Here is a 27,089-nt window from a genome sequence, read left to right as displayed (position 1 = left end):
GCCATCGGCTCCTGCTCCTTGTCCCCCTGACAGCAGCTGCAGCATCCCGCGGGTTCTGCCTCGTCCTGCTCCCCTCAACAGCCCCGGGGATCTGCACCGGGGCAGGAAAGCAGCTCCCTGCAGCAGGAGAACACAACGCCACACAAGGGCCTCAACTTCTTCCAGCTCGAACCCGTGTCAAAGGGGTTTGCACGATATAAATGAGAATATTCTCCCCGGTCCCCTTTTATTCACGTATAAAGTCACTTTGCTAATGGCGCAGGCCGTGTTTGCTGCTCACAAACTCCCAAGCAATTTATTCCGGCTATTTTCCCCCAACAGCTGCACAACCAGAGAGAAATTCTCTTCCCGGCAGAGGCAGGAGAAAAGGATATTTGTCTTATTATGTCTGGGTAAAGCTTATCTGCTTATTTGCTGCTCAGAATTGTATTTACAGAGCACAACAAAGGCAAAGCCAAGTGCACTAATTGCTGCTGCTCAGGTGGAATATTTTCTGCTCACCCTGAGCCCTGCATCAGTGGGGCTTTATACTTTATCTAGCACAAGTGAGCTCCACAGAAGGATTTTATTATTCACCCATCACTGCTGTTTCATTGCCGCTGTATTTTCTGAAAGGAGGGAGAAAAACCTCAATGATTTCTTGCTTTTCAAACCACGATTGCTGAGGGTTTGTTGTTTTGTTGTCTTTTTTTTTTTTTTTTTTCCCCGAGCTTATTGCACGTTGCAGACAAATAAATCACCATTTAAATCAGCCTCATTCTGAGCACACAGATGGAGGCTCCTCCAGAGGGGAAGCTCTCCATATCCAGGTGCTTTCCATCCTCCTCGCAGTGGGCTCCACATTCCCTTGGCTCCCAAGGGATGAGCACAGAGCATAAAGCAAACCCCCAGAAGGGAAAAAATTCCAGCCCCAAAATCGCTTTGTTTTCCAGCTGATCAACACCGCAAACCCTCATTTCACCTCTGCTCCAGCTTGTCTGGTTACAGAGCATCTCCCCAAGCCTTCGTTCACACAGCAGAGCCCAGGTCAGGCCCCAGCCCCCAGCGCTGGGCGTTTATGGCCTGGAAGAGGGGCTGGAAATGGGGTAAATTGGTCTGGAAAGAGAGTCAAGGCACTTCCCCTGCCCCCCCTTTCCTTGGGGAAGGAAAAACACGCCCCAAATGCAGAATGGAACCTTTGCCATGCCCACTGTTCCCTGCCACCTCCTGGCCCTCGGCTCATCCCAGGGGCTCTGCTGGGCTCAGAGGGGTTTCGTGGCTTTTGCAAACCCCTCTCAGCGGGGCAGGGAGGCTCCGCATGCCCAGCACCGACTATTCCTGCAGAGTCACAGACCCCGCAGCCAGCAAAGCTGGCAAATGGATCCCTGTTAAACACCAGCCCTTTCTAATGTAATCTCTTGTCATCCTTGTTAGAGTGCAGAGCTGCCAGTGTTCAAACAAAGCCTGGCTTTGCCAGGCCCTGCTCCCACCAGGGCAGCTGGGACACTGTGTGATGGGCAATTTAGTCCCAGCTCTACACCAGGCTCTGGGGGCTTCACCGGCAGCCCTGGGGCAGAACCCCCCAGTGCAGGTCGGGGACCTTGGTCCCACCTCCCTGCAAACCTGCAGGGCACGGAGGGAGAGGAGCTGCTTCACAACCCCACCTGTGCTGGTGCTCAGGGTGTAACACACTCCCCGTGCCTGAACCTCCTTCCTTCCACCCCCCCAGCCACCCCAGAGGGCTGGAGAGCGCTCCTGGATGAAAAACTTCCCGGGCCCGGGGATATTTCCTTGCTGTGGGGGCTGCTGGTCCCCCTGGTGCTGCAGGGAGAGCAGAGGTGACCCAGGTGCCATTCCTGGCCAGGTGCTGTCCCCTCCCACGGCACACAGGAGCCTCCGGCAGGACCTTGGGGTGTCCCCAGTGTCACCAGCAAAGAGGGAGCCCCAGCAGATCCTGAAGCCAGCCCTGAGGGGCTGAGCCCTCTCCAATGACTCTCACACTGGTTAAACAGAGACTAAAAGGCAGAGATGAGCAAAAACTCAGGTGTGGGGCTGAGCTTGTCGGACCTGCCCTTCCCAGGAGAAGCGCCCTTTTCCCCACTGGCAGCACCCAGCAATATTTGCTTTTTCTGGGCATCCAGGCCTTTTGTGGGCCTGGGGAAGGGCCAGGGAGGCTGAGCCTGACCTCCCCTGGCAGCAGCTCCTGTCCCCTCATCACTGCCATCCCTCCTGCAGCCTTGAACTTGAACCTCAGGCTGGTTGTCTCTCTCACAGGCCTTGCCCTGCCTCCAGTGACAGCAGCAGAGGCTTTTCATCCTGCTTGGAGCACCAGAAAGGAAATTAAAAGGGTGATAAGGGAGCTCCTTCAGCAGACGAGGGAATATTCTGTGCTAGCAGGGAGATAAAGTAATATTTCTTCCAGCTCTGGCAAAGGCTCAGAAATGAGACGTGGGGTGAAATTCCACTTTTATAGAGATTTTATGACTCTTACCTGGGCTGCAGGATAACCATCAGCCTCGCTCATTTCTCCTCGGCAGAGGAGGTCACGGCAGCACAAAGAGAGGGAAGGAGTCTATAAAGAGAAGTCAGATTAGCTCCAGTATCCAGGATAATTTGATGGCTTTGCTGGCCCGGGTCAGCCCAGGACGATGGACGCAGCCTTTGGGTGCTTTTCTAACACCCCGTGTCCATCAGCACCCTGGGAGATGAGCCAGGACAACTCCTCAGCTCAGTGTGCAGGGGGTTTGTCTGACCCCTCCACGTCCCACCCCTGGGACCCTCAGGGAGCAGCTGACAGACCCCGTGTGCTGCTCCCCTCCAGCTCTAGTGGGGTGCAGGGAGGAGGGAGCCATGCCTGGAGGAGCCTGACCCCAACAAGGCGCCCCAAACCATCAGCTGCCACTCCTGCAGTGAGTGACCCCATCCCTCAGTGCCCCCCGCACTGTCAGGGTGGGGCAGAACCCCAGAAAGGGCCCTCACAGCCCATCCTGCAGCTCAGCACGGACCCACCCTGGCCTGGGGGTCCCTGAGCTCCACCGGGGGGTTTGGAGGCAGAAGGAAAAGGAGCAGGGATGTCCCATGGAGAAGGAAAGGGAGCAGGGATGTCCCATGGAGAAGAAGGAGAGCAGGGATGTCCCATGGAGAAGAAGGAGAGCAGGAATGTCCCATGGAGAAGAGGAGCAGGGATGTCCCATGCACGGAAGGAGAGTGGCTTCTCCTCCAGCCCTCTGGAATGAGGGGTTTGCCCTGGAACACTCCCCCAGCCCCAGGGATGAGTGGGGAATGCTGTGGGAGATCCCCTCACACCCCACCTGGGCTCTGCACCCAAATCCAGCATCCAGCCATGGTGCCACTCCCTGGGCCGGCTGCAGGACCATGGGGACATCCCAAAGAGTGCCAAAATCCCCGGGAAAAAGCCAGTGTGTGATTGAAGGTCTCTCTGCATCTTCAGCAGAGCTGAGGGGAGGCGGCTGAGGAGGAAAAGCAAAGTCTGGGGCCACGAGCAAAGCGGGGTCCTGGCTGCTCCAGAGCCTGCAGCAGGTGCTGCCAACGTGTTAAAAGGGGAGAAATCTCCCTCAAGCAAAAATAAAATCAGGGCTGCAGCCACCTGGGGCAGCGAGGCTGAGCACAGAGCAGCTCAGGGCACAATACTCACATGAAAATGGGTGAATCCTTCAAACGAGCTGTCCCAACAAGCCACTGCCACCAGCTGAGTGGGGTCAGCAGAGTGGCTGAGGTGGCTTTGTCTACATTTCCCAGCTCCTCACCCCTCAAATCCACACCAGATTGTTTGGGGTGGGAGTAGGGGGCAGCGATGGCCTCTCCTGTCCCTGAGCTGGGGCCTGCTGGCATTGAATAAAAGCCTGATAAAATAACCATTCCTTTCCCAGCTCATCCTGCATGCTGGAAAAGCGCTGGGATGCAACCTGTGTTTGTTGAATGTGCAGTTATTTGCACAGAAAAGCAAAGGAATCCCCCAGAGGTGCTGGGGTCAGGGGGGCTGTGCGTGACTTCTACAGGTCCCACCCAGGACGCCCCAAAACCTCGTGTGCTTCCCACCCTCCACCTCAGGGAAACGCTGACTTTGGGGAGGTCAGGCCCAGAAATCAGATGTCTCTGGGCGTTTTCCACTTCTCCCCTTCAATTAAAGCACGTTCTTTTAACCACGATGTTTAATCATGCAGTACTGAGGTGTGTTACTGTAATTAACCCGTGGTTACGTGTCAGGGGACGGGGGTGTCTTTGAGGACCCTCATGTCCCCACAGCTCGGGGAGGGGGAATCTTTCACAATTCCAGCAGCAAAGTCCATCATTTCCTCACCAAACCAGCCCAGCCCAACCCAACCTACAGACAGCACAATTTATTCACCGCCTGCCCAGTCTGCGAGGGTGACGAGGTCCCTCCACGTCCCCCCACCGCGGCTGGCCCCAGGCAGGGCCTTTCCTCCCTTCAGGGATATTTTTACGGGATTTTGGCTGGCAGTGCCCCGGAGCTGTTCTCCCCCTGGTGCAGGGAGGGCTCTGCTCGGTCACAGCAGCCCCCACCCACCCCTGGCACCCCCAGACCCCCAAACCCAGCCCCTGGCACAGCCAAACCCCCCGAGCTCCACGCTGGGAACATCCCCAGGGATTGCTCCAAGGAGATTCTCCCCCTCACCTCCTTCCTTGGGATTCCTGATTTCAGTTTATTTCATTTCCCCCCCCGGCAGGGGGTGGGGAGACATCCCAGGATCGCCAAACCTCAGTGCTGCCCAGCCAGCAGCTGCAATTCAGCCTCCCAAACCTTTAATGACACAAAATTTTAAAAAACAACCCCAAACCCCAGAATAAACAGCGAAGTCAACCAGGCTGCTCTTCCTTGCAGGACTGGGCGGGTTTTTTGTTGCTTTCTTCATTTTCAAGCCCACCAAGGAGCAGTTCAGCCCCACTCTGGCCCATCCCTCCCCCAAAGCAGACCAAAAAAAGCCAAACTCCTTTTAAAGCACTTTTTTTTTCTTTTTTTTTTTTATTGATTTCATTGAAAACAGAACAAGAAAATGATCAGAGCCAAAAGGCTGCTCCTTTAAAACTGTCAAAAACATTAACAGAAAAAAATAATAATAATAAACATGATGGCATTATGAATGTTCTAGAAGAGATGAACAAAAAAAAAAAAACAAAAACCTTGTTACTGCACTAATTACAGTATTTAAAGATATATGCAAAAAAAAAAAAAAAATTAAGATAATGACCTGCCCAGCCACCACACAAAAGGTGATGGCAAATTTATTCACACTACAATACTAACAATTTAAAAAAAGTTTTGTTTTTTTTTTCCTGCATTTTTATACTAAAATCACTTTGTTCTTTTTATACAATTGATAAGTTTATATTCACGTGGTGAGCAAAAATCACACCAGAATCAGCACCGTTTTGTTTTGTGGTTTCTTTTTGTTGTCATTTTGGTTTTTTTGGTTTTTTTTGTGGGTTTTGTTGTTTTTTGTTGTGGTTTTTATTTTTTTTTTAAGCTTTTTTGTTTTTTTTTTTTTTTCTCCCATGTTTTTAATGCTCGTCCCCGATGTTCCAATAATGGTAAAAAATAAATCAGTTCATTGAAACCTCATAGCGTGTGGCTTAAAAATCAATCCAAGGTGCCCAGCGTGGAGCAAAGGGATGGGAACAGACGAGCTGGTGGCATCTGGGATCTTCTCACCGTGACACGTCTGTCCACCCCAGCCAGTCCAGGTCCTCTATAATATATATTTCGTTCACTTTATCTTTAAAAAAAGGGGAAGGGGGAACTGGTTTTCTTTAGGAATTAGTGTCTTGTAAAATCCTCTTCAGCCTTCTCTCTCTAAAACCACTCGTGGGACGGGGTGAGGGGAATTCCTTCACGGAGGAACTCAACACTGAGACAGGAACAGGGTGTGGACCAGAGCTGGTTTGAACGGAGAAAATCCAGGAGGGAGAGAGCCAGGGATCGCAGGGCTTGGGAAGATCCTGGGATTCTTCTCATCAGTTGAGAAAAAAGCCGTTTGGAGAGAACTGAGGGTATTTGTAGGGCCCCACCACAACGTCCTGCGAGATGGGGGAGGAATTACTCATTCATATAGAAAAAAAAAAAAAAAAACAAAAAGAAAAAAAAAAAACAAAACCAAAAAACCAACCAACCAACCAAAAAACCAACCAAACCAACAAAAAACCAACCAGCACAACCTGCCTGTGTCAGGCAGGGGCTGTGCCAAGCAAACCCAGAGCCAGCACCTCCCGCTCCCTCCCAGAAACGAAGTCTCATCAAGTATCCAGAGTTTATTGTGGGGGAACTGGAGGTGAGTGGGCGGGAGGGATCCAGGCAATGAGTGACATTCCGAGGACGGGAGGCTCTCCCTGCCTCTGACATCGTGCACAGAGGAGGCCAGGACAGCTCGGGTGGCAAAAAAAAAATAAAAATGCAACAGCCACCCCTGCACACACAGCTGTGAAACCCAGCAGCTTTCCAGGAGCAGGGAGGGGAGAACAACATCACGGAGGCGGGATTTGCTTTCATTCCTTCCTCAAGTAACAGTCGGTGGCACAGCCCTAAGTGTCACAAACCCTCGGCTTTCCTTGAGCGGGTTTTTTTTTCCTTTTTTTTTTTTTTCTCTTTTTTTCCTTTCCTGTTTTTTTTTTTTTGTTTTTTTTAATTTTCTGTGTTGTTTTGTGTAGCTTTTTTTTTTTTCCTCCTCTTTCTCTTTCGATGGAACCTCAGACGGGATGTGACTCTCTGGGGATGGGGGGGTCAGTCTCAGAAGGGGCCGGCGGCCGTGGCGGAGCTGGTGTCGGGGAGCCCGTTCTCCTGCGTGTCCTGGGCCGAGGTGCTCGCCTGCCGCTGGGCCAGCGCCGAGCTCGAGTGTTTGCACTTGGGTGAACCGCACTGACAGCTGAAGAATTTGCCTTTGATGTCCCAGAACCTGTCCCCGTAGTCGAAGCTGCAAGAGAGAGAGACGGGAGGGGTCAGGGAAGGGCAGAGCCAGCGTCCCGCTCGCTCCCCTTCGCCGCTGCCACGGATCCAGAGAATCCCGGGGTGGTTTTGGGTTGGAGCAACCTCAAAGATCGTCCCATTCCCTGGGCAGGGACACCTTCCATTAGAGCTCCATCCAGCCTGGCCTTGGACAGCTCCAGGCATCCAGGGGCAGCCACAGCTTCAGCGGGCACCCTGTGCCAGGGCCTGCCTGCCGTCATTGTAGATTTCTTCCTTTATCTAATACAGTCTAACCCTGCCCTCTGTCCCTGGGAAGCCATTTCCCTTTGTTCTGTCCCTCCATCCCTTGTCCCTAGTCCCTCTCCAGCTCTCCTGGAGCCCCTTTAGGCCCTGGCAGGGGCTCTGAGCTCTCCCTGGAGCTTCTCCTCTCCAGGTGAGCGCCCCCAGCTCTCCCAGCCTGGCTCCAGCCCTGGGAGCAGCTTCGTGGCTTTCTCTGGATCTCTCCAGCAGCTCCAAGTCGTTCTGATGCTGGGCCCAGGGCTGGGGCAGCTCTGCAGGCGGGGTCTGAGCTGAGCACAGGGGCACAATCCCCCTCCCCTCCCCTGCTGCAGGGCAGGGGGCTCAGGGCTATGAGTGGACACGGCCAGGCTGAGCCTTTGCAAACTTCAGAGGGGACCCTGGGGACAAACCCCTGGAGCAAAGGGATGGAGTGACCCATCTGGGGGGCAGCACAGAGCTGGCAGCGTCCCCTGGCTGCTGGCAGTGTCCCCTGGTCACTGGCAGTGTCCCCTGGCCGCTGGCAGTGTCCCCTGGTCACTGGCAGTGTCCCCTGGCTGCTGTCAGTGTCCCCTGGTCACTGGCAGTGTCCCCTGGCTGCTGTCAGTGTCCCCTGGTCACTGGCAGTGTCCCCTGGCTGCTGTCTGTCCCCTGGCCGCTGGCAGTGTCCCCTGGTCACTGGCAGTGTCCCCTGGCCGCTGTCAGTGTCCCCTGGTCACTGGCAGTGTCCCCTGGCCGCTGGCAGTGTCCCCTGGTCACTGGCAATGTCCCCTGGCCGCTGGCAGTGTCCCCTGGCCGCTGGCAGCGTCCCCTGGCCGCTGGCAGTGTCCCCTGGCTGCTGGCAGTGTCCCCTGGCTGCTGTCTGTCCCCTGGCCGCTGGCAGTGTCCCCTGGTCACTGGCAGTGTCCCCTGGCCGCTGGCAGTGTCCCCTGGTCACTGGCAGTGTCCCCTGGCCGCTGGCAGTGTCCCCTGGTCACTGGCAATGTCCCCTGGCCGCTGGCAGTGTCCCCTGGCCGCTGGCAGCGTCCCCTGGCCGCTGGCAGCGTCCCCTGGCCGCTGGCAGCGTCCCCTGGCCGCTGGCAGCGTCCCCTGGTCACTGGCAGTGTCCCCTGGCCGCTGGCAGTGTCCCCCGGTCACTGGCAATGTCCCCTGGCCGCTGGCAGTGTCCCCTGGCCGCTGGCAGTGTCCCCTGGCCGCTGGCAGTGTCCCCTGGCCGCTGGCAGTGTCCCCTGGCTGCTGTCAGTGTCCCCTGGTCACTGGCAGTGTCCCCTGGTCACTGGCAGTGTCCCCTGGCCGCTGGCAGTGTCCCCTGGCCGCTGGCAGGGTGTCACATACCCGATCTCCTCGCCGGCCTCTATGTGGCGGGTGCTGAAGAAGGCGATGCGGGGGAAGCGCAGGTCCTGGTGGGACATGAACACGCGCACCGGGATCAGGTTGGGCTCGCACAGGTGGTTGATGAAGCGGCTGATGTTGCCGTAGAAACGCGCGTCGATGCAGTAAACCTCTCCATCCTGGGGAGAGACGGGGCAGGGCTCGTTAGGGCGCGCTGGGGTTGGGCTTTGCTGCTGTAAATAAAGCATCGGGCTGCTGGTCTCTCCATTCACACCCCGGAGAGCTCCAGGAACAGCCAGGGCAGGGCAGGGCGGTGGGTTTGGGAGGACTGAAAACACACGCACAGACTTTTAGATTCTATTTATATTCAGCAGTACCCTGAAGACAGAGTTTACTGCACAGCACTCTGACCCCACACACCCCAAGAGCTGCTTTTTAACACTCTGGCACACCAGTTCTCCCAGTCCAAGCACCAGCTTGGCACAATGGGATTGATGCTTAGGGCAGACACCTTACCAGCCCCTGGACAGGGGAACAGGCATCTGTTGTGTCCTCTAATTGAACATGACAGCTTGGAAACACAAAGCCAGAGCCTTGAGAAAACACAGGGTTTTGCAGATAAGAGTGAAAGTGAGAACACAGAAATTCCCTTTCCAGAGAGCCCAGAGAGCAGTAATACTTTGTTTTCCTTGAAAATAAAAGAACCCCCCCCTCAGGGCTTTTTTATTCCAGCAGAGAATGACTGTGCAAAGCAGAGGCCTTAATTACAGAAGCTAATTTCAGTTGCAAAGAGGCCAAAAGCAAAAAGATCCATTAGTGGTGCTCCAAGTCCCTTTTGGACAAGCACCTCGGATCGTTAATGGATGAGCTGTGCCAGGGCACACCCGGGGGTGCAGGAGCCCAGGAAAACATCCTCAGAACTGGGGGAGGCACCACCCCTCAGGGGCCTTGAGCACACACAGTGTCACCAGCCCTGATTTCGTAAATCAGGGATTTCACTCCCTCAAGTTCGTCCACAGAAAGGCCATGGTGGGGCAGGATGACAGCAGCCACACCCACAGCAGGACCTGGGACACTCCATGAGCACCTCACACAGGGCTGTGAGAGACAGCTCAGGGGACAGGGACAACAGAAACGAAAACCCAGGCAACAGAAACGACAACCCAGACAACAGAAATGACAACCCAAGCACTCTCACCACAGCACAAGGCCATTCAAGCCATTCCTTCGAGCCACACCAGGACCTTGAGGCCCCCCAGGGGTTGGGATTCACATCCTTGGCAATGCCCCCTCACTCTGGAGGACACAGGACCTGCCGGCTCTGCCCTGCCCTTCTCTGCCCAGCCTGATGGGCAGCTTTAACCATCCTCCAATGATTTGGTGCCTGGTTTTCTCCAGATGCTCCACCTTGGTCTCCCTTCCTGCTTCCCTGAGGGATTCCCAGGAGCCAGCAGAGGTTCTCCCTCGGGGCTGCCAGGCAGGGCTAAGCAAGAGGCAGGGCAGGGCCCAGGTGGGCTCTTGCTCATAAACCAGGCTAAAGTCCTTTCCAACTTCTTAATTCCAGTCTGACCCCCTCTTTTCACACCAGACTCATTATTTATCTTTTCTCAGCTCTTGAAACGTGTGTTGCTTTAAAAAAAGAAGAGGACAAAAAATAAAGCAAAGCTTCTTTGTCACAAGCTGAAGACAGAAACAAGGCACAGAGTGTTTTACAGCCTTCCTTGGAAGCCACCCCACTCCTGTGAGTCCCCAGCTCACCTTTTCTCACTTCTCCTTTCCCTGGGCGAGTCTGAAGTCATAGCTGTGCTTAAAACTTTTAGATTGTACTTGGCAAAGCAAAAATTCTGCCCTGAGAGCTCTCACAGAGCAGTGCAGGGAAACAAACAGCAGAACAAGCCCTTGCCAGGGTGTTTGATGGATCTTTTATGAGCAGACAGGGTTTGTTGGGGTTTTTTTAAACCTTTCAGCTCATCATCACTTTATGAAGAACTCACAGAGCTGCCAATCACACAGGTGCCAGGCTGGGAGTCCCAAAACCTGGACAACTGACCTCAGGATGCTCCAAGGGGTTTGACAGAAGAGCATCTTGCTCAAAAGTGGTGTGGGCAGCACATGTTGGTTCTGCTGCCCTTTTAACCAGCCCTCTCACTTCAACCACATTTCCACTGAAGCACGGCCATTGTGCTCTCTGCAGGATCTTGCTGCACATCAGGATGGAGACAAACATTCTCTGGGCTCTTCTGAGGAGTGAGGAGCTCGGGTTTGTCTGGCTGGACACCAGCAGACACAGTACCTTGTTGTCCAGGTCGAAGAGGTAGGAGTCCTCCTCACGGACATCGGCCTCGGAGTCGGAGATCAGCTCCCCCACGTACCTGTGGGCACAGGACAGGCGGGAATGAGAGGCTCCTGTGAGCACAGCAGGTTTAAACACCTCTTTTTGGGGGGACAGAAACACAGGGATGCAGCCCAGCCACAGAATGGGCAACCATAGCCACTGTGCTGGCCAGCTCCAAGCCACCAAACAGAGCTTTGTTAACTTCCAGCTGGGAAAAACTGGCTCCAAACTCCACCTCTTCAGAGCAACACTTAAATAATATTAAAAATTACATTAATGATATTAAAACCACTTCAATATTAAAAACAAATTTATTTTTTCCTGAGGACTAAGTTTCCTTTTGCAAATCTCTCTGCTGGCCAAGATCAACACGTGAATCCAAGTCTCCTGAAGCTCCTGGTCAGACTCAGGTTGTCCCACAACCACTGCAGTGCTCGTGCTGTTCACACCCCAAAACAAAACACTTGTGTCTGCCCCTCATGTATTTTCCAGGGTATCTTAGGCAATTATAGGCTACACAACCTCAGAAGTTTTGGTTTAAAAGTATTAGGTCTAAGCTAACCTGGCAGGACCCCTGGAAGGATCTGGGCTTCTTTATCAATCTCTCCTGAACCAGAATAAATGTGAGCTGTGGTCCCAGCTACAGCCACCCTGTCGAAAACCAGGTGACAGGCAGGTCCTCCAAGGACAATGAAGCAGGTGCTGCTTGGCCTGGGCTTGCTGAGAAGGACCAAAGGCACCCCAAAAGCCAGAGAGGTCTGGGTTTGATGCAAAGCCCCTCGCTGCAGAGTGCCCACAGCACTGCTGTTCCCACCTCTGTCTCCCAAACCCCATTTTAAATAGTTTTGGACTGTCAAGGTTCAACACTTCCCACCCTGAGCTGCTTAATCAAAGTAAGAGACTCAGGGTGGGGGGACTGAGGGAGGATGTGAGAAAGAAGCAGCAGCACAGCACATTTCCAGTGCCCAAGGCCAGGGTTTGGAGCAGTGTGGGATAGTGGAAGGTGCCCCTGCCCATGGCAGAGATGGGATTTAAGGTCCCTCCCAACCCACACCAGTCTGTGTTTGTGTGATTTTGGTGTGTGTGTTCCCAGCCTGCAATGAAACACGGATTATTCCAAGCAAAGGATTCACCACATGAATAAATATTCTTAGCAGCATCAACAGAACTTCCATGGCCAGCAGCCACTCTCTCAGCATTCCTGCAGCCCTCAGGCATATTCCAAGTGTTAAACAACTGCCTCCAACCCCCCTGGGGCTCAAGGCAGCATTTAACTCCCAGGCTGGGGAGGAGCAGAGCCAGGAAACATGAACCTGGAGAGGATCCCTGTGGTCTGTGACCAGGGATTTTTGGCTGTAGTTCCCAACTTGGAGCCTCCTGTTTGCCCTCACTGCTCCACTACTGGAAATCACCCACTCCTTGGAGACCTAAAGCATAGAAAGGTGGCCAGAGAGGGAGAAAAATCGCTGCGGAAAGGTGCAGCAGGCAGCAACAGCTGAGAACAGCTGAGTAATTCTGCCCAGAGAGGTCCTGTGCCCAGGGACAGCCACTGTAGGTTTATAATTCCATGAAATAAAATACCACAATCAAAATAAAACTCGTTGGTTTAATGCTCCTTTAAAGCCTATTCCTGTAACCCATTTCCTTTCCAAGGCTGTTCACAGATACAAACAGGTCCCTGATTTTCCAGGCCCAAAGTTAGGGAAGGATGTGCAAGGGGTGCATGTTCCTTCCAAAAGCCAGCAGGAATCCCTGCATTTAAGAACTCCTGTGCTCAAGGCAGTGTGGTTCTCCCCAGCAGGATGTTCAGCACCCTGATGGCAAATAACTCCATCCCAGAGCTTCACAGGGCCACCCATCAAACAGCCTGGACTTGAGTGAGGCTGCAACAGATCATCTTGGAGGTCTTTCCAACCTTAATGATTCTGTGGTCAGAGGGGACTCCATGCAAAAACGAAGAGCAAGGAGCAGTCCCTGGCACAGGTTCCCGTGTTTTCCACAGGATGTGGGAGACAGGAGGCCTGAAGGTGTGGCTGAAACACCTGGCTTGATGCAGCTGGTACCTCCCTAAAGCACCACTGGAACAGAAAGCAAACATTCCAAAACCATAAATGGATGCAAAAGGAACACATCCAGATCTTCTGGTTCCTGCATCCCACTAATTCCCAGCCTCTCCAACAACAGCAGCTGTGCTGTTTGCAGAAGGAGCAGCTCCACCACCTACCAACCAAGCATGAACAGAACAGATTCAAGCCAACCCACAGCAGCAGCAGCAGCAGCAGCACAGGGTGAGCAACAGCAGCTTCTGAACAGCACCAAATTCCAGTGCCAGGGAGAAACCTGCCCAGGAGCACAGCCCTGGGGAGCTGCAGAGCCTGAGCCCCGTGGGACAGGAGGGTGACACTGCCACCAAGGGTGACACCTCCCTTCACCAAGCTGCTGCTTCCAGGGCTGTGCTGAAGGGACAGGAGGCAGTTAGAGAGTCACAGAATGATCAGGGTCGGGAGAGACCTTCAGGACCACTGAGTCCAGTCGTGAACCCAGCACCACCACGATCACCCCGAACCACGTCCCCAGCTGCCACATCCAGCTGCCTTTTGGTCACTTCCAGAGGTGGTGACTCACTCCAGTGCCTCAGCAAAAAGCCATTCCCATATCTCTGATCTGCAGCTCCCCTGGTGCAACCTGAGGCCATTCTCCCTTGTTGTTCACTGATTCCCTGGGAGCAGAACCCGAGCCCCCTGGCTGTCCCCTCCTGGCAGGGATTTGTGCAGAGCCACAAGGTCCCCCCTGAGCCTCCTTTTCTCCAGGCTCAGCCCCTTTCCCAGCTCCCTCAGCCTCTCCTGGTGCCTGTGAGGAGTCACAGGATAAGGCCACAACCAATACAATCATCCTTCCAAAGAAGAATAGCAACCACTGGACAAAGCAACTGCCCACCCAGGGCTCCAATCCAGATGTTTAACACAAAATGCTCATCCAGAGGAGCTGATCCTGGGATCTGCTGTGTCCTGGCAGCCCTGAGCACTGCCAGCACTGGGGCTGCTTTCCAGAGAGGAGGAAAAGAAGGAATCAGGTCTATGGGATGCTCACAGAGAACCGCAGGAAGGACCCATGGAGCTGAGGACTTGGATTTGGTGAGTGAGAAAATGAGTGTGTGACAGAGGAATGTGCATGGGCATGACATTAATTAGCTCAGCTGTTTAGTAAGCGGCTCATTTAGCTAATGAAGATAGTATCCAGCAGTGAAACAGTGCCAGCAGCTCCTGGCAGGGGTGGGGGCAGTCAGGCTGTGGGATCTGCACCCCATAATCCCCACGTGCTCCGCAATGTCCGTGTTCATCACACCTTCCCTGGGCTGCCTGCTCCTCCTGTGCGCTGCATCCCAGCAGGATTTGGTGAAGTCACTGCCCTTCTCCCTTGGGAGCAGTTCACTCTCAGGCTCTGGCCTGTTCCTGGGCACGGCACCACCACTCTGGGACCTCTGGTGCTTATGGACAGCCCTGCATGAGGACAGGCCTGAGACACTCCCCACAGACAGCAGCTTTTGTCTTTATCTCTAAAAAAATGATTTAGCAGCTGGCAGCTCCTGACACAGAAGAAATACTTGGCCAGTTCACTGCAGAATTCACTTTTCCTTTATTTTTTCTTTTAAATACTGCAATAATCTTCCTCAGTCCCCCACCCAATTCCAGAACGCATCACTAACTAGCTCTAAAAACCACCAGCACCTATTTCCACAATGGACATGAGTCCAGCCTTATTTAGAAGGTCTGCAGTCACTGTAGTATTGCAATGAAGGAAACACTTTCCAAACTATTTAATAAAGTACACATACAACTTTAAAGCCCCAAACCGTGGGGTCTGATGGCGGGTTTTTCACTTGACATAAATCTGAACATTTCTGTGCCCAAGTACTTTATTGAGTCAGGGCCAAAACATGTGCTTAACCCCAAGTGCTTCATTGTTTTGCTGAATCAGACTAAAGCCAGAGCTGTGACACTGGAAAACCTCTGGAGAAGTCAGGATTGAAGCACAGAAAGTTGTTCCACACTGCCCTGGCCTGCAGTGTCCCATACCTGTGGCAAACACGGGAGCTGAGCACATTTTGCAGCACAACCCAAAGGTGTTTTTCCCTCATCACTTGTGTTTCAAAGGGGGAAGAGCTGAGCACAGATCCCAGCAAGACAGAGGGTGGTGGAGAAAGCTCCACACTGTGAGAAGGACAGACAGAGCAGGAAGTGGAGTCAGGAACCCTCTGGCTGAGGGCAGGCAGCTGGGCTCAGTGCCAGCTTGATTTGCACAAAAACCTCTCCTTGAAGGGGAGCAAACCACGAGTGCTCTGGGGAAGCGCTGGTTTGCTGGGCTGATGGAAGCTGCACAACTCTTACTCCTGGATTTGGGAAGTGCTGGGGTTTTGGGGATGGTGAAAGCTGCACAACTCACTCAGTGGTGGATTTGGGAATGGATGGGATTGCTGGGATGGTGAAAGCTGCACAGCTCACTCAGTGCTGGATTTGCAAAGGGCTGGGGTTTGGGGGATGGTGAAAGCTGCACAGCTCACTCAGTGCTGGATTTGGGAAGGGCTGGGTTTTGGGGATGGTGAAAGCTGCACAACTTACTCGCACACGAAGGTTCCCAGAGGAATGTCCTGCATCGTCCGCACTCCCCAGCCCATCTTCTGTGTCCGGTAAAGCTGCAACCGAGTCCTGGGAAAGAGGGAAGGAGGAAATGAAGCCACACTGATGGCAGCACTCCATGGAAAGAATGAATTTTCACGGAGAGAAGAGTAAAAAGCCGGCACCTTCCCTCACCACACACTCCCAGAGGATTTCAATATTCACCCTGCAGGGAAGCTCCACTCCCACAGCTCCCAGCTGTGGGCAGATGCTGGCATGGAAACAGCCCAGGGACAAGGGACAGGTGCCAGTCACCCCTTCCGCCGGCCCAGGTGCACACCAAGGGGCTGGGGAAGAGGGGACAGGGCTGGATGCTCTGTGTGACGATGATTTACAGGGGATATCAGAATCCCACCAGCAGCATTTCCCTCCCCTCCACACAGCTCTGGGGCAAGCAGGGAAGGTGGAAGGGGATTTACAGCAGTGGAGCTGTGTAGGGAGTGGTGCTGAGGGGGAAGGTAAGGAGCTCGCAGGGACAAAAGAACACCTTGAGCTAAGTGCTGTGACCCCTCTGCCCTCTGCCAAAGCCAGGGCATTCAGCAATTCCATCATATCCAGCTGCCTGGCTGAAAGACAAGAAAGAAAAGCTGCAACTTGAGACTTCTTGGTGTAATAGCTGCTCTGTGGAATTTTACTGATGGGGTTTATAGGCAGAGAAACAATCCTCTAAGTCATTCTGCCTCGTGCTCAGCCAGAACCTGAGTTAAGTGCAGGATGAACAGTCTCCAGGGCTAGGAAAAGCTTGCTCTATCCCTGAGGGAAGCAAAACCCACTCTCAGCAAGGCTGTTATCGGAATTAAGTGAAATCTGATGCTCACCTTAACTTCACCCTGTTGCTTTTCCCCGTACTTCTCTTCCCCCACCCACTCCCTCCTGCACTGTCAGCTCAAACCAAGGGATGTGAATTTTATCCTGTCTGCCCACAGCTTCACCAGGGCAAACCATGACCTCAGGGGAGTGACTGCTCTCAGAGCAGCAGGGTCTAACACTGGCTTTAGGGCTTGGGGAAGCTCCCCCAGGTTTTGGCTTGTCCATGAGAGCAGAGCCCAGCTCAGATCTGGGCTCTGCGCTGGAGCCGACACTGGCGGCAGCAGGGCCACAGCTCTGAGCTGAGCCTGCCAGCTGAGCTGGGCCAGGCTGCCAGCTGGATACGTGTGCTCTGCCAGGCAGAGTTAATTTGGAGCCAATCTGATAAAGGAAGCACTGAACACAGAGCAGCAGCACCCCTGTGTCAGCTGCAGCCCCAAGGCAGGAGCCGTCCCCTCTGCCTCCCCAGGGACCATGAGCTCTGCCCAGCACCTGACCCTCCTTCCCAGCAGAGCTGCTCTCCCCAGCTCCTGGTTGGGTTCCCAACCCTGCCCATCTTTCAGAAAAAACACTTCAGCAAGGTAAAAAATGCAAAAGCAACAGCTCTAGCTGTACAGCTCCTAAAGAAACACCCACGGGAGGCAGCGGAGCTCGGGAGCTTGGCAGGGAAAACCAGAGAGAGGTAAAGTTCTGAGGAAACACATCAAGTTTCTTCCTTGCTTATTTTTACCACTGCAAAATGTCATTGGAACTACAAAGCTCGCAAAAAGAGTGTTGTCAGCCCTACAAAGGAATTCTAAAAAGTATTTTTTTTTTTTTTTCCCAGTGGGATCCCTTTGAACTCGGTGCAGTGGCAAACGCCACCACAGCAGAGGTCCAAACCAAAACGTTGACACTTTTAGCCAGGCACCAAAATCCCAACAGTCTAACCTGGAGCAGCGAGGCCAACAAGCATGCAGGTATCCAGTTCAGGGGAATGATGCCAAGAACTTGGAAATTTTAAGCAGCCAAGTCTGGGCATGCTGGCCTGTATTTCTAATCTAGACTGCTGGCTTACAAGACCTTCCAAATTCAGACTCTGCAGCTCTGTTGCTGTCATGCCCTTCTCAGCTCTCCCCCTGAGACACCACACTTGAGCTGTGCATGCAAACCCACCAGCCATTTGTATGTTTTATGGTCAGCTGATGAAAGAACCCTGCAGTTCCCACCTGATGGTGCCATGGGCAGGGTGCAGACATTAACTGAGATGTTAATTGAGCTCATCAACCCACTGCTGCTTCATTCCCACCGGCAGCATGCAGGAACCCACTTCCATCCCACCAGCTGCAGCTTCTCTGCTGGGTTTTGTGGGATTATGGGTGAGCTGAGAGCCAGAAAGCTCCTGGGTTTGGGGTTGGTCCTGCCCAGCTCAGCTGTGCCTGCCCCTCCTGCTCACCTGAGGCCGTTCTGCACCACCCTGTTCCTGCAGGTTCTCCAGCACGAGCACGCGTGGTTGCACTCGAAGATCAGGGGGGGCTCAGCCATGTTGAACTCAGGCAGGAGTCGGCCATCCTGAAGGACAGAGCCACCCCAGACTGGGTTATTTGTCTGCTCCTGGGAGCCCCAAAACCACAGGCAGAAATTTCCCCCAGGGTAAAAACAGGCCAGAGAAACCCCACGGTGGAGTTGTGCCCCGACCTCCCCAAACCCAGCGTCAGAGCTCAGGCTCTGCAGTGGTTCTGCTCTACCCTGAGAGCAGCACAGTCACCACTGTCACCCACAGCTGACAAACGGCCAGAGGATTTAGATTTTTGCTGCCTGCCATCACCCCACACAGCATTAAAAAAATACCTCCCAGCACTGAGCAGAAAACTGGTGTGCATCATCATCATTATTGCCATTTGCTGTGCTGGAGGGAGAAGTGGATGCTTAGTCTGCCTCTGGAATAAAGCCTGAACTTGCAGAGTCCAAGGCCAGTACACCCAAGTTCTGTGAACCACTCTGCCTTCCCAAATAACACTCCCAAAAAAGCTACAATTCAATTATTTACCAACATATGGGATTAAGGAAGTGATGGATGCAATTTATCATATTTAACAAATTTGGCTTTTAAGGCTTGAGAGGTGTAATCACCTATTAAGGTGTAAATAAAACGGCTACAAAGCCAAGAAAGATGCCAACACTCCCCCTGGGAGAAACCTGCAGAGCTTCACAGAAGTCCTGATCTTTATAGCACCTGCCCAAAGAAGAATCTCAAAACCTCCCTGGAGGGTTGAAGCATTTACCCAAAACAAACCTGACTTCTGGCAACGTGGCAGTGAAAACATCTTTACTCTGCCTTCATCCAGAGGAACCACAATAAATAAAAGCAGATTAAAAAAATTCTCTTTCTACTCCCCTCCCTTTGTTTACATCTTACTTTCCACGCTGCTCTGAAATGGAAGCTGATTTCACGCACGGATTATTAAGTGCTCCCTATCACATGGGTGTAATTAATGGCTCAGCTGGCACGAGAGGAACACAAATAACACAAGAAAAGTTGCCCTGAGCACGCAGTTTGGATTATCACACGTCTCAGAGCTGGGACTGTAACTTCAGGCATTTTAAGTCAAGAAGAAAGGAGTTGGAATTACAGAAGCAGGGAATGGTTTGGGCTGGAAGAGACCTTAAAGCTCAGCTCATCCCAGCCCCCGCCATGGGCATCTCCCACTAGAGCAGGGTTGCTCCAAGCCCTGTCCAGCCTGGCTTTGAATTGTGCAGGGAACTGCATTAGGCAAAATCCATCTCCCAAGGCCTGGTGTGAGCCGGGGGGGGCTGAGCATCCTCACCTTGTCGTACCAGCAGCGCATGCTGAGCTGGCCACACATGCAGTTACTGGAGGAGCAGTCGTCTATGCAGACACAATACTGCAAGAGAAGCCAAGGGTTAATTCCACACCACTCACACAACTGAGACTCCAACTGGTGACTGGGTCAGGGAACCACATCTCCTCCCCTTGCTGCAGCTCCTCGGCCAGAAGGATCACCAGCCTCACATTCAGTGGCAGTTTGACCCCACTGTTTATTTCTGCGTGCAGCGAGCACCAAAGGACTCTGCCTTGCAAGGAAGGATCTCATTCTGAGCCAGCCTCACTGCTCAGGAGAGGATGTTCCCCTGTTGTTATCCCTCCCCCATGCCCTGTGAGCTGTTCTCCACACCTGAGGACAAGGAAAGCTCCAAGGAGGGACCAGAGCTGGGAGATGATGCAGCTGTGCTGTCTCAGTGCTCCCCTGCTGCTTCCCCAGCACCCCCAAGCCAGCACAGCCCCACCACCAGATGCTGCACAAAGGGACTGGGCCTGGGAAGGTCAGAGCTGTGCCCAGCGGGGCCTCACCCTCACCCTGACCTTCCCCACCAGCCCCTCCAGGACTGCAGTATCCCAGCCAAGGCCTCGGCCTGGGCGCTGCAGTCCATGGGAAGGCAGCACGGGGAAGGTCTCCCAGTAAATCCCTGACTCTCCAGACGCAGAAGAGAGGACAAGGATAAATGGGAGCCACATCAGCCAGCACCAGATGGCCAGTGCTACAGCTGAACACAGAGCTCAGCTTAAGCCTCAACACTGAAGAAAATCTAAATCCCATCTCCTACAACAAGAGCTGGAGGTGAGGCACTCAACCTTAGCTGGAATTTGATGGCAATATCAGGACTCAACGTTCCCACCTGGAATGCCAACTGTGTTCTGAGGAGCACTGCACAGCCCAGAACAGGAAGAAAGCACCAGCCCTCACCTGTAAATGAGTGATGTTCCTGTCAATGTCCATCGGGGAGGTGACACAGTTCTGTGACACGTATTTGTAATTGCTGGGACAGGGCTCACTGTCCACGGAATTGACACAGGGAATGGGGATCCGCTCGTACCCCCGGGCAATGTCCCTGTCAGTGGAGAAAGAACTGTCACAGAAGGGAAGTCCCCCCAGACAAGGGGCCATTCAAATGCCATCCCGGGCCAGACTCACCGGCTTGGAGCACTGAGCACTCAAAGCCATTCAGACCAGAACACAGCTCGTGTTTTCCCACCCTGCCTTACAGATGGTTCTTTGTGCCTGTGAATATTTCCCTTTGGAGGATGAATTTGCAAACCATGGACTGAATCAGCACGGGCTTAGTTCTTGCTAAGCTCACACTGACCTTCACACCAGTTTAAGAAGCTACACAGTTCTTTCTTTAACCAGGCCCCCCCAGCCTTCCCTGTGCAAGGGCTCAATTTCATGACCCACAAGCAAAGCCAGCCCTATTCTCACCTGCTCACCACCTTCTCTATCTGAGCAGGCTTCTCAGAAGATGATTCTTTGAGAGTCTTGTTCATCTGTAGAGCCACCCAGACCTGAGAGTTAAGGCTGGAGCACTGGAGCGGGGTCTCACCCTCCTTGTTCTTTAAAGTGACATCCGAGCCACGGGAAAGAAAGAGACTGCAAAACAGCAAGGAAGGATAAGGATTCCCCAGGGGAAACCAGGCAAGGGGAAAACAAGCTGAATCACATCCTCCAGCCAGCCCTTAAGGGACAAGGAAGAATCTGTAGTAGTGAATAATCACCTGAGTTTTCTTTATTAAGCATGGTTCAGTGAATCCTTCTGACAGAAGCCACAGACTGGAGCTCTGGGCACCCACTGAGCTCTGGGCAAACCTTGCCTTGCTTCAGGTACCTTGCTGGTACCAGCCTAACTTCAGACAGGCTTGAAACTCTCTCTGGCAGGGAAAGATACGGGGTGGGAAGAGTAGGCTGGAAATGGAAGAGTCCCACAGGAAACTGGTGCTGGACCTGGCCCTTGTTTATACTCACCAGCTTTTGGTGAGAACATGATGGCTTTATTCAGAGCAGGGATGAAGCAAAGGAAAAGCCCTGTTACCATGCTAGTTGTGGGGGAAAAAAAGCTTTAATCAAGGAAGCCTGACACCTTCCTGCTGGGAAGCCCAGGCTGAGCACAGCCCCTCAAACTCCAGAACACGCCACATTTTCTGACCGGCTGTGGCAGCAGCTCACACCCCCCACCCCTGGGGGAAAAAAAGGAGCCCTCCATCCCAATGCTGGGCTGTGTGTGAAGGCTCAAAGGCATTTCAGAGGCTCTGCTGAGCCTGGCAGGAGCAGGCAGGGGGGCAGGGTGAGCAGGGCACTTACACCACGCACTCGTAGCGGTTCTCCCGGGCCGCGATGTGCAGCGGCGAGTCCCCGTGGATGTTCACGGCGTGCAGGTCACACTTGGCTGCCAGCAGGATCTCGGCTATGTCAACACAGCCAGAAAAAGCAGCCCAGTGCAAACAAATGTTTTCCTCCTGGAGGGAAAGGGAACAGGGCAGAGATTGTTTAAATCCCCGTGGCTTTGGGACCTTACCTTCCTCAGCCGTGTACCTGCAGCGTTCGGCACGCGGCTGCCATCCCACCCTGCTCATTCTGGCTGGGAATGCCAGGGTGGACAGGGAAACCTCAGAGCAGCCAAACAGAGAGTTCTCACTCCATCCACCTCTGCACACCAAGGCAATCCATCGCCTTCCCTACACACACGCAGACAGCTCGTCTGTATCTAAGCCACATACCAATCTGCATCAATCCAGGAAAGAGGTGACAGACATGAACAAACATGCTGGAAAAGGCTGGAAGCTGAGCTTCCCCTGCCCCAACAGCCAGGAAAGCTACTGTGCCTCCCAGGGCTGCAAAATTAAGGAGAAAAAGAGCACAGCATGAAGTTAAGGAGGAAAAGAGCACAAAGGGTACGTGAAGGTGCCAAAAAGAGAACCAGGAGCCATAGGGTGAGCAATCAATCTGACCCCAGGCATCTCTTTAATACTGTATGCACTCATCTCTCACTAGCAGCACTGGAAATAGCTGAACACTCATCTTTCTGATGGAGATATTTTAAGGGATGATCCTGTTTTCTGTTACACTGCAATTTGCAGCACACGTCGATCCCTTCCCCATGACAGGCTCTAAAGACATCGATGACAACAGTGAAATGATAGTAATGATCACCCAGCTATTCTCTTTTTTTCTTCTTTTTAGAGCAAAAACAAAGCTGCTGCTGGAGTGTTTGAGTTGTTACCACATAACTTAAGGTCCTGCCTTAAATAGGGAGTTATTGCCACACATCAGGGAGGGGCAGATACTTTTCTACCCAGCTCCTGCTTCCCTTTACAGTATCATCTAGAAAATCCCATTCAACCGACAGAAAACATCCATCCTGTGGGCTGCAGCCACATGCTGCAGCTCAGACAGGTCACTGACACCTGGACTGGTGCTCTGCCTTGCATTGCTCCTGCCTAAAAAGCAGCAACATCACAATAAAAAGCCCTTCTCTCAGAGCAGGATGTTTCCCAGCACGAGTGACATTTGTCCTTAAGCACATCCCTGAGGACACCCCAGCTGCAGGTCCAGGATGGATGTGTGACACACACAGCTGTTTAGAGTACAGTTTTCTTTCAAGTAAATTGTTGACTGGGTTGATTTGATGTTCATCATTAACGTGTGATCTCGAAGCTGTGACAGATCAAAGAGCCTGTTTTGTTCAGAGTCAGCAAGCAGATGTACCAGCCCAGAAATCCCCCTCTCACCTTGACTCTTGTTTTTAGGAACAGGATTGGATCCAGACCTGCCTGGGAACTATCTAAGTATGCAGCCTTTGGCTGGGGTAGAGTTAGTATTTCTCCCAGTGGGTGGTGTGGGGCTGTGCTGAGCACAGGGATGGTGACACAGAGATGGTTTTGCTGCTGCTGAGCAGGGCTGACACAGAGCCCGCTCTGGTCCTTGTGCTGAGGAGGAGACTGGGGGACACGGAAAGCTGGGAGGACACAGCAGGACAGGTGACCCTCACCAAAGGGACATTCCACACCATCTGACATCAGCTCAGGATATGAAGTGGGAAAGGAGGAGGAAGAGGGATGTTTGGAGTGATGTTTTTTATCTTCCCACATCACTGTTCCATGGGTGCTGAACACCTGCCCAGCCATGGGAAGCAGGGAATGAATTCCGTTTTGTTCTGCTTGTGTGTGTGCCTTTGGCTTTCCCTATTAAACTATATCTCAACCCACAAGTCTTTCACTACCTTTTACCCTCCTGATTCTCTCCCCATTGGTGGGGGAGTGAGCAAGGGGCTGTGGTTAAACCAAACAATCACAGAAACACAGAGGGCTTTGCTTTGGTTTGGTTTGAAAGAGAGCTCAGAGCTCATCCAGTGCCACCCCCTGCCATGGACAGGGACACCTCCCACTATTCCCAGGTTGCTCCAAACCTTGTCCAACCTGGCCCTGGACACCTCCAGGACCGGGGGGGGGGACACACACCACACTTCAATATCCTCAGAGATTCCAAGAAAAAATATAGAAACACAGTATCAGGCAAAAAGAGGAGCAGTGCTGATACAATGACTCCCCTGAAGGAGGCTGGGAAAAAAGCAGACAGTATCTCCTTTGTATCTTCCCTATTTCCTTGGAAATCCCTGGGAAAGCAGCTGGCACAGCCCCACAGGCAGCGCTGGGGGACCCACGGAGCTCCCAGGGATCAGGCACGGAGTGCATCCCACTGGAGTAGGATTTATGGAGGTGAAGGGAGCCAGAAGCCAGCTCCGGCCTGGCCATGCTGGACACATCAGAGCTTGGTGCCAGTGATGCCCAGGAACAGCCAGGCTTCAAGAGCTGCTGGTAGAGGGCCCAGCCCATCCAGAACACAAATATGAGGTCATTCCCCTCAAAAGGCACACAGGGTGCCCCTAACCCACGCCCAGAGTCTCTGGCCTGGGACACACATGGAGCTGCTAAGTCAGGACTAAAGGGGATCTCTGCCTGGTGCAGTGTCCAGGGGCAGCACAGGGGGCCCACAGGGATGGGAACCAGCGAGGCTCAGAGCTGAGTCCAGCCTGAGAATTCCACACAGCATCCTCACAGGCTGTGACAGAGCAGCTGGAGGGAAAGGACTCCCCACAAGCCGACAAACCTCTTCCCAGAACGCAGGAAAACTCTCATCAGACACTTCTCACTCACACTGTGGCAAGGGACTGAGCTCAAAATCTGTCCCCTGGGGCATGTCTGGGGTTTAAACAGAGCCTGCAATTCCTGCAGGAGATCCCAGAGCAGCCTTACGTTGTCACGGATGTTGATGTCCGAGCCCTTGGCCAGCAGCAGCTTCACCAGCTCGATGTGCTTGTACTCCGTGGCCCAGATCATCGGCGTCCAGCCACCATCATCCTGGGGGGACAGCAAGGGGTGACCAGGGGACAGACACAGCCTCCTGCTGGCCCCTCACACACCCCTGTGTGTCTTCATTCCCCTCCTGTCTGCACTGCAGCAGGTCCCTGGCGTGCTGCAGAGCCCAGCGTGGCTGGGGGCAGCACACCTGAGCCAGCCGGAGTTTATTCCAGCTCAGCAGGCTGGCACTGCATCTCCAGCCTGGTCAAAAGGCACAAAGAACACCCAGGGTGTATAAAAGATCCCACAGAAACTCCCTGGGAAGCCTGGGGGAGCTGCCCTTGCCCCAGGTGCAGCTCTGCCTCACGCCACAGCAGTGGACAAACCCCACAGTGACAAGTGCCAGGCTCAACCCATCCCACACCACTGGCCATTGGCCATGATCCTCCCATGAGGAAAAGCACAGGGACACCCTGGAGCAACAGCAGATTCAAAGCCAAAGAGAAACTGCAAATCCAGGGAAGTTTCCCTGAGGTAAGTGAGGGGATCACCCTCCCCGGCAGATGGGAGCCCCATGGAATTGTCACTCTGATGAGCTGGAGGTGTCCCCCAGCAGCAGGACTGTCCTTGAGGGAGCACTGGGCAGACAGCACCGAGCTGAGGGAGCCCCTGAGCTGGGCAAAGCAGCTCCTGGCCCAGGGAAGGCCTCACCTGGCAGTTGACATCCATCTTCCCGTTGGAGAGCAGGTACTGCACCACATCATAGTGCCCCTTCTTGGCTGCCAAGTGCAGACACGTGGAGCCCTCAGCATCCTGCACACAACCACACAACAAACCCTCAGGGATGCTCGGCAACAGCAGAGAGGTTCCCAGATGGAGCAGAGAACTCCCAAAGCCTCCAGCCCACTGCCAGGAGGGCAGAGAGCAGGAGCCAGGGCCAGCATTAAGCAGAGCTTGGGAGCTTTACACCAAAGGGTGTCACCTGTGCAGGGAAGGAGGCTGAGAGTGCCAAGGGCTTTGCAAAGCCTGGGGAAGGTGCCAGCCCCAAACCTTGGCAGTGATGCCCCCCCCCTTCTCCAACAGCCCCTTTCCCGTTCCTCTCCATGTGCTGGAGAGCCAAAGGGAAGCAGAAATCCCTTACATACACTTTACATCAGAAAAATCACTTTGTCTCAACTTGAAATGCTCCATTTCTCCAGGTTTTTTGCTGGTTTTTTGTTAGCCCAAGGCCTATCCCAGCACCTGGCAGCAGGGCACAGGGGTGTGGTGTCTCCCTGCAGACAGACCAGGTCCCCAGCCTGCCCACAGCCATCTGCCCAGACAGGAGATAAAAAACAACGCCGAAGGCTGAAAGGAAAAACGCCTTTGGGAGCTGGGAATCCAAGGCCTGGAGGAGATGGACAGGCTGTGAGTCATGATGGAAATGCTCCCATCACCACACCAAAGATCTCTCTGGCTGCAGCCTGGTTTTTATCAGGCATTTATATCCCAAGAGCTTAGAACGGAGCAAGGCCCGGAGAGCAGGAAATCAGGAGGAGGAAACAAAAGACTGAAAACCAAATGACTCCTTCCTGCTAAATCCCTGGGAGCAACGCTGCAGGTGAGAGCTTTGGGATGGAGCTGATGTGATGCAGGGTGAGGGAGCAACTCTCTGAGCAAGGAGGGGACATCTCAGGTCAGGGATTGCGCCATGAGGGCTCCTTGGGACACAGGAACAGTTTCTACACCCCTACAAGTGCCTGCTCCAGCTGAGTAATTCCACAGCTTTCCCCTTGGATTGGCAAGAACCAAGTGCAGCTCCTCAGCCCTGGGAGAGCAGGGAGATTTTATTGTGAAGTTTCTGCAGGTTTTGAGTGGGGCTTTTCCATCCTGGTAACAGCACCAAGAGCTTCACCCTGGGGGCTGGGGAGCTTCCAGCCAGCTCCCTCCCCTGCAGCCCCAGGGCTCTGCACACACCTGCCCCAGGGAAGGGCTGGATTTCCCATGGAACAGCTGGAGCTGCTTCCAAACCAATGCTGCTGCTCTCAAACAGAGCCTGAGTCGGTGCAATGAGCTAATTAACATAATAAACTAGCCGAGACCTCAGATGTGATCTGAGGCTTCTAATCAGTTTTTGTAGGCTCAGAATTTCTCTCCTTCCCTTGACCTTGAGAAGCACAAACTCCCCTCTCTTCTCTTGCACACGGAACAATCAGGTGAGAGATGTCTGGGCTGCTCCAAGGCACTTGGGACAGTGGCCAGCATGAACCCACACACTCCTGCCCTGTCCTTTCCCCCTTCCCAGCCCAGAACCTGCCTCCCAGGGATCCATTTAGGGCCTGGATTGGGCAGCACCTGATCCCTTGTGCAATGCTGCCAGTTCCTTCCCCAACCCAGCCAAGAGCAGCAGGTTGTGACAATAAGTTCGCATGGGGAGGGTTCCTGTGCTCCAAATAGCATCTGATTTATGGGACTAATAAATGATCTGTGTGTTTTCCAAGATTGCAAAGCAACCAGAGCATGCTAAAGGCAAAGAGACAGCTGCATTTTATTGTTTTGGTTTAAATTAAGGGGTAGAGTTTAAAGATGGGGTTCAATTTTGCCACTGCAGCATGACTGCAAGAATCAACACAT

General features: G+C 53.4%; 1 protein-coding gene across 16 annotated transcripts in view; it reads right to left on the bottom strand.

Moving 5' to 3' along the window:
* Positions 1-4,965: 4,965 nt before the first annotated feature.
* EHMT1 (euchromatic histone lysine methyltransferase 1) overlaps positions 4,966-27,089 on the bottom strand; it is a 119,744-nt gene continuing 97,620 nt past the window's right edge. For 12 of the 16 annotated variants that reach the window (XM_066201462.1, XM_066201471.1, XM_066201466.1 and 9 more), the window contains 11 exons: positions 25,188-25,289; positions 24,432-24,536; positions 21,481-21,635; positions 20,605-20,772; positions 20,092-20,236; positions 19,153-19,230; positions 17,781-17,896; positions 15,482-15,568; positions 10,821-10,899; positions 8,531-8,760; positions 4,966-6,926 (listed from right to left, as the gene is read on the bottom strand). In XM_066201462.1, the coding sequence (XP_066057559.1) occupies positions 6,743-6,926; positions 8,531-8,760; positions 10,821-10,899; positions 15,482-15,568; positions 17,781-17,896; positions 19,153-19,230; positions 20,092-20,236; positions 20,605-20,772; positions 21,481-21,635; positions 24,432-24,536; positions 25,188-25,289 (1,449 nt within the window). In that variant the 3' untranslated portion in view covers positions 4,966-6,742. The remainder of the gene's footprint in view (positions 6,927-8,530; positions 8,761-10,820; positions 10,900-15,481; positions 15,569-17,780; positions 17,897-19,152; positions 19,231-20,091; positions 20,237-20,604; positions 20,773-21,480; positions 21,636-24,431; positions 24,537-25,187; positions 25,290-27,089) is intronic. The other 4 variants (XM_066201464.1, XM_066201463.1, XM_066201467.1 and 1 more) reach the window with 1 other exon arrangement.

This window comes from Chamaea fasciata, unplaced genomic scaffold (assembly GCF_029207755.1).
Source record: "Chamaea fasciata isolate MVZ Bird 193981 ecotype frontalis unplaced genomic scaffold, bChaFas1.0.hap1 SCAF_20, whole genome shotgun sequence".
In the NCBI taxonomy this organism is placed as follows: Eukaryota; Metazoa; Chordata; class Aves; order Passeriformes; family Sylviidae; genus Chamaea; species Chamaea fasciata.
Note: the sequence above shows the minus strand (reverse complement) of the source record. Positions and strands in the feature narration are given on the sequence as shown.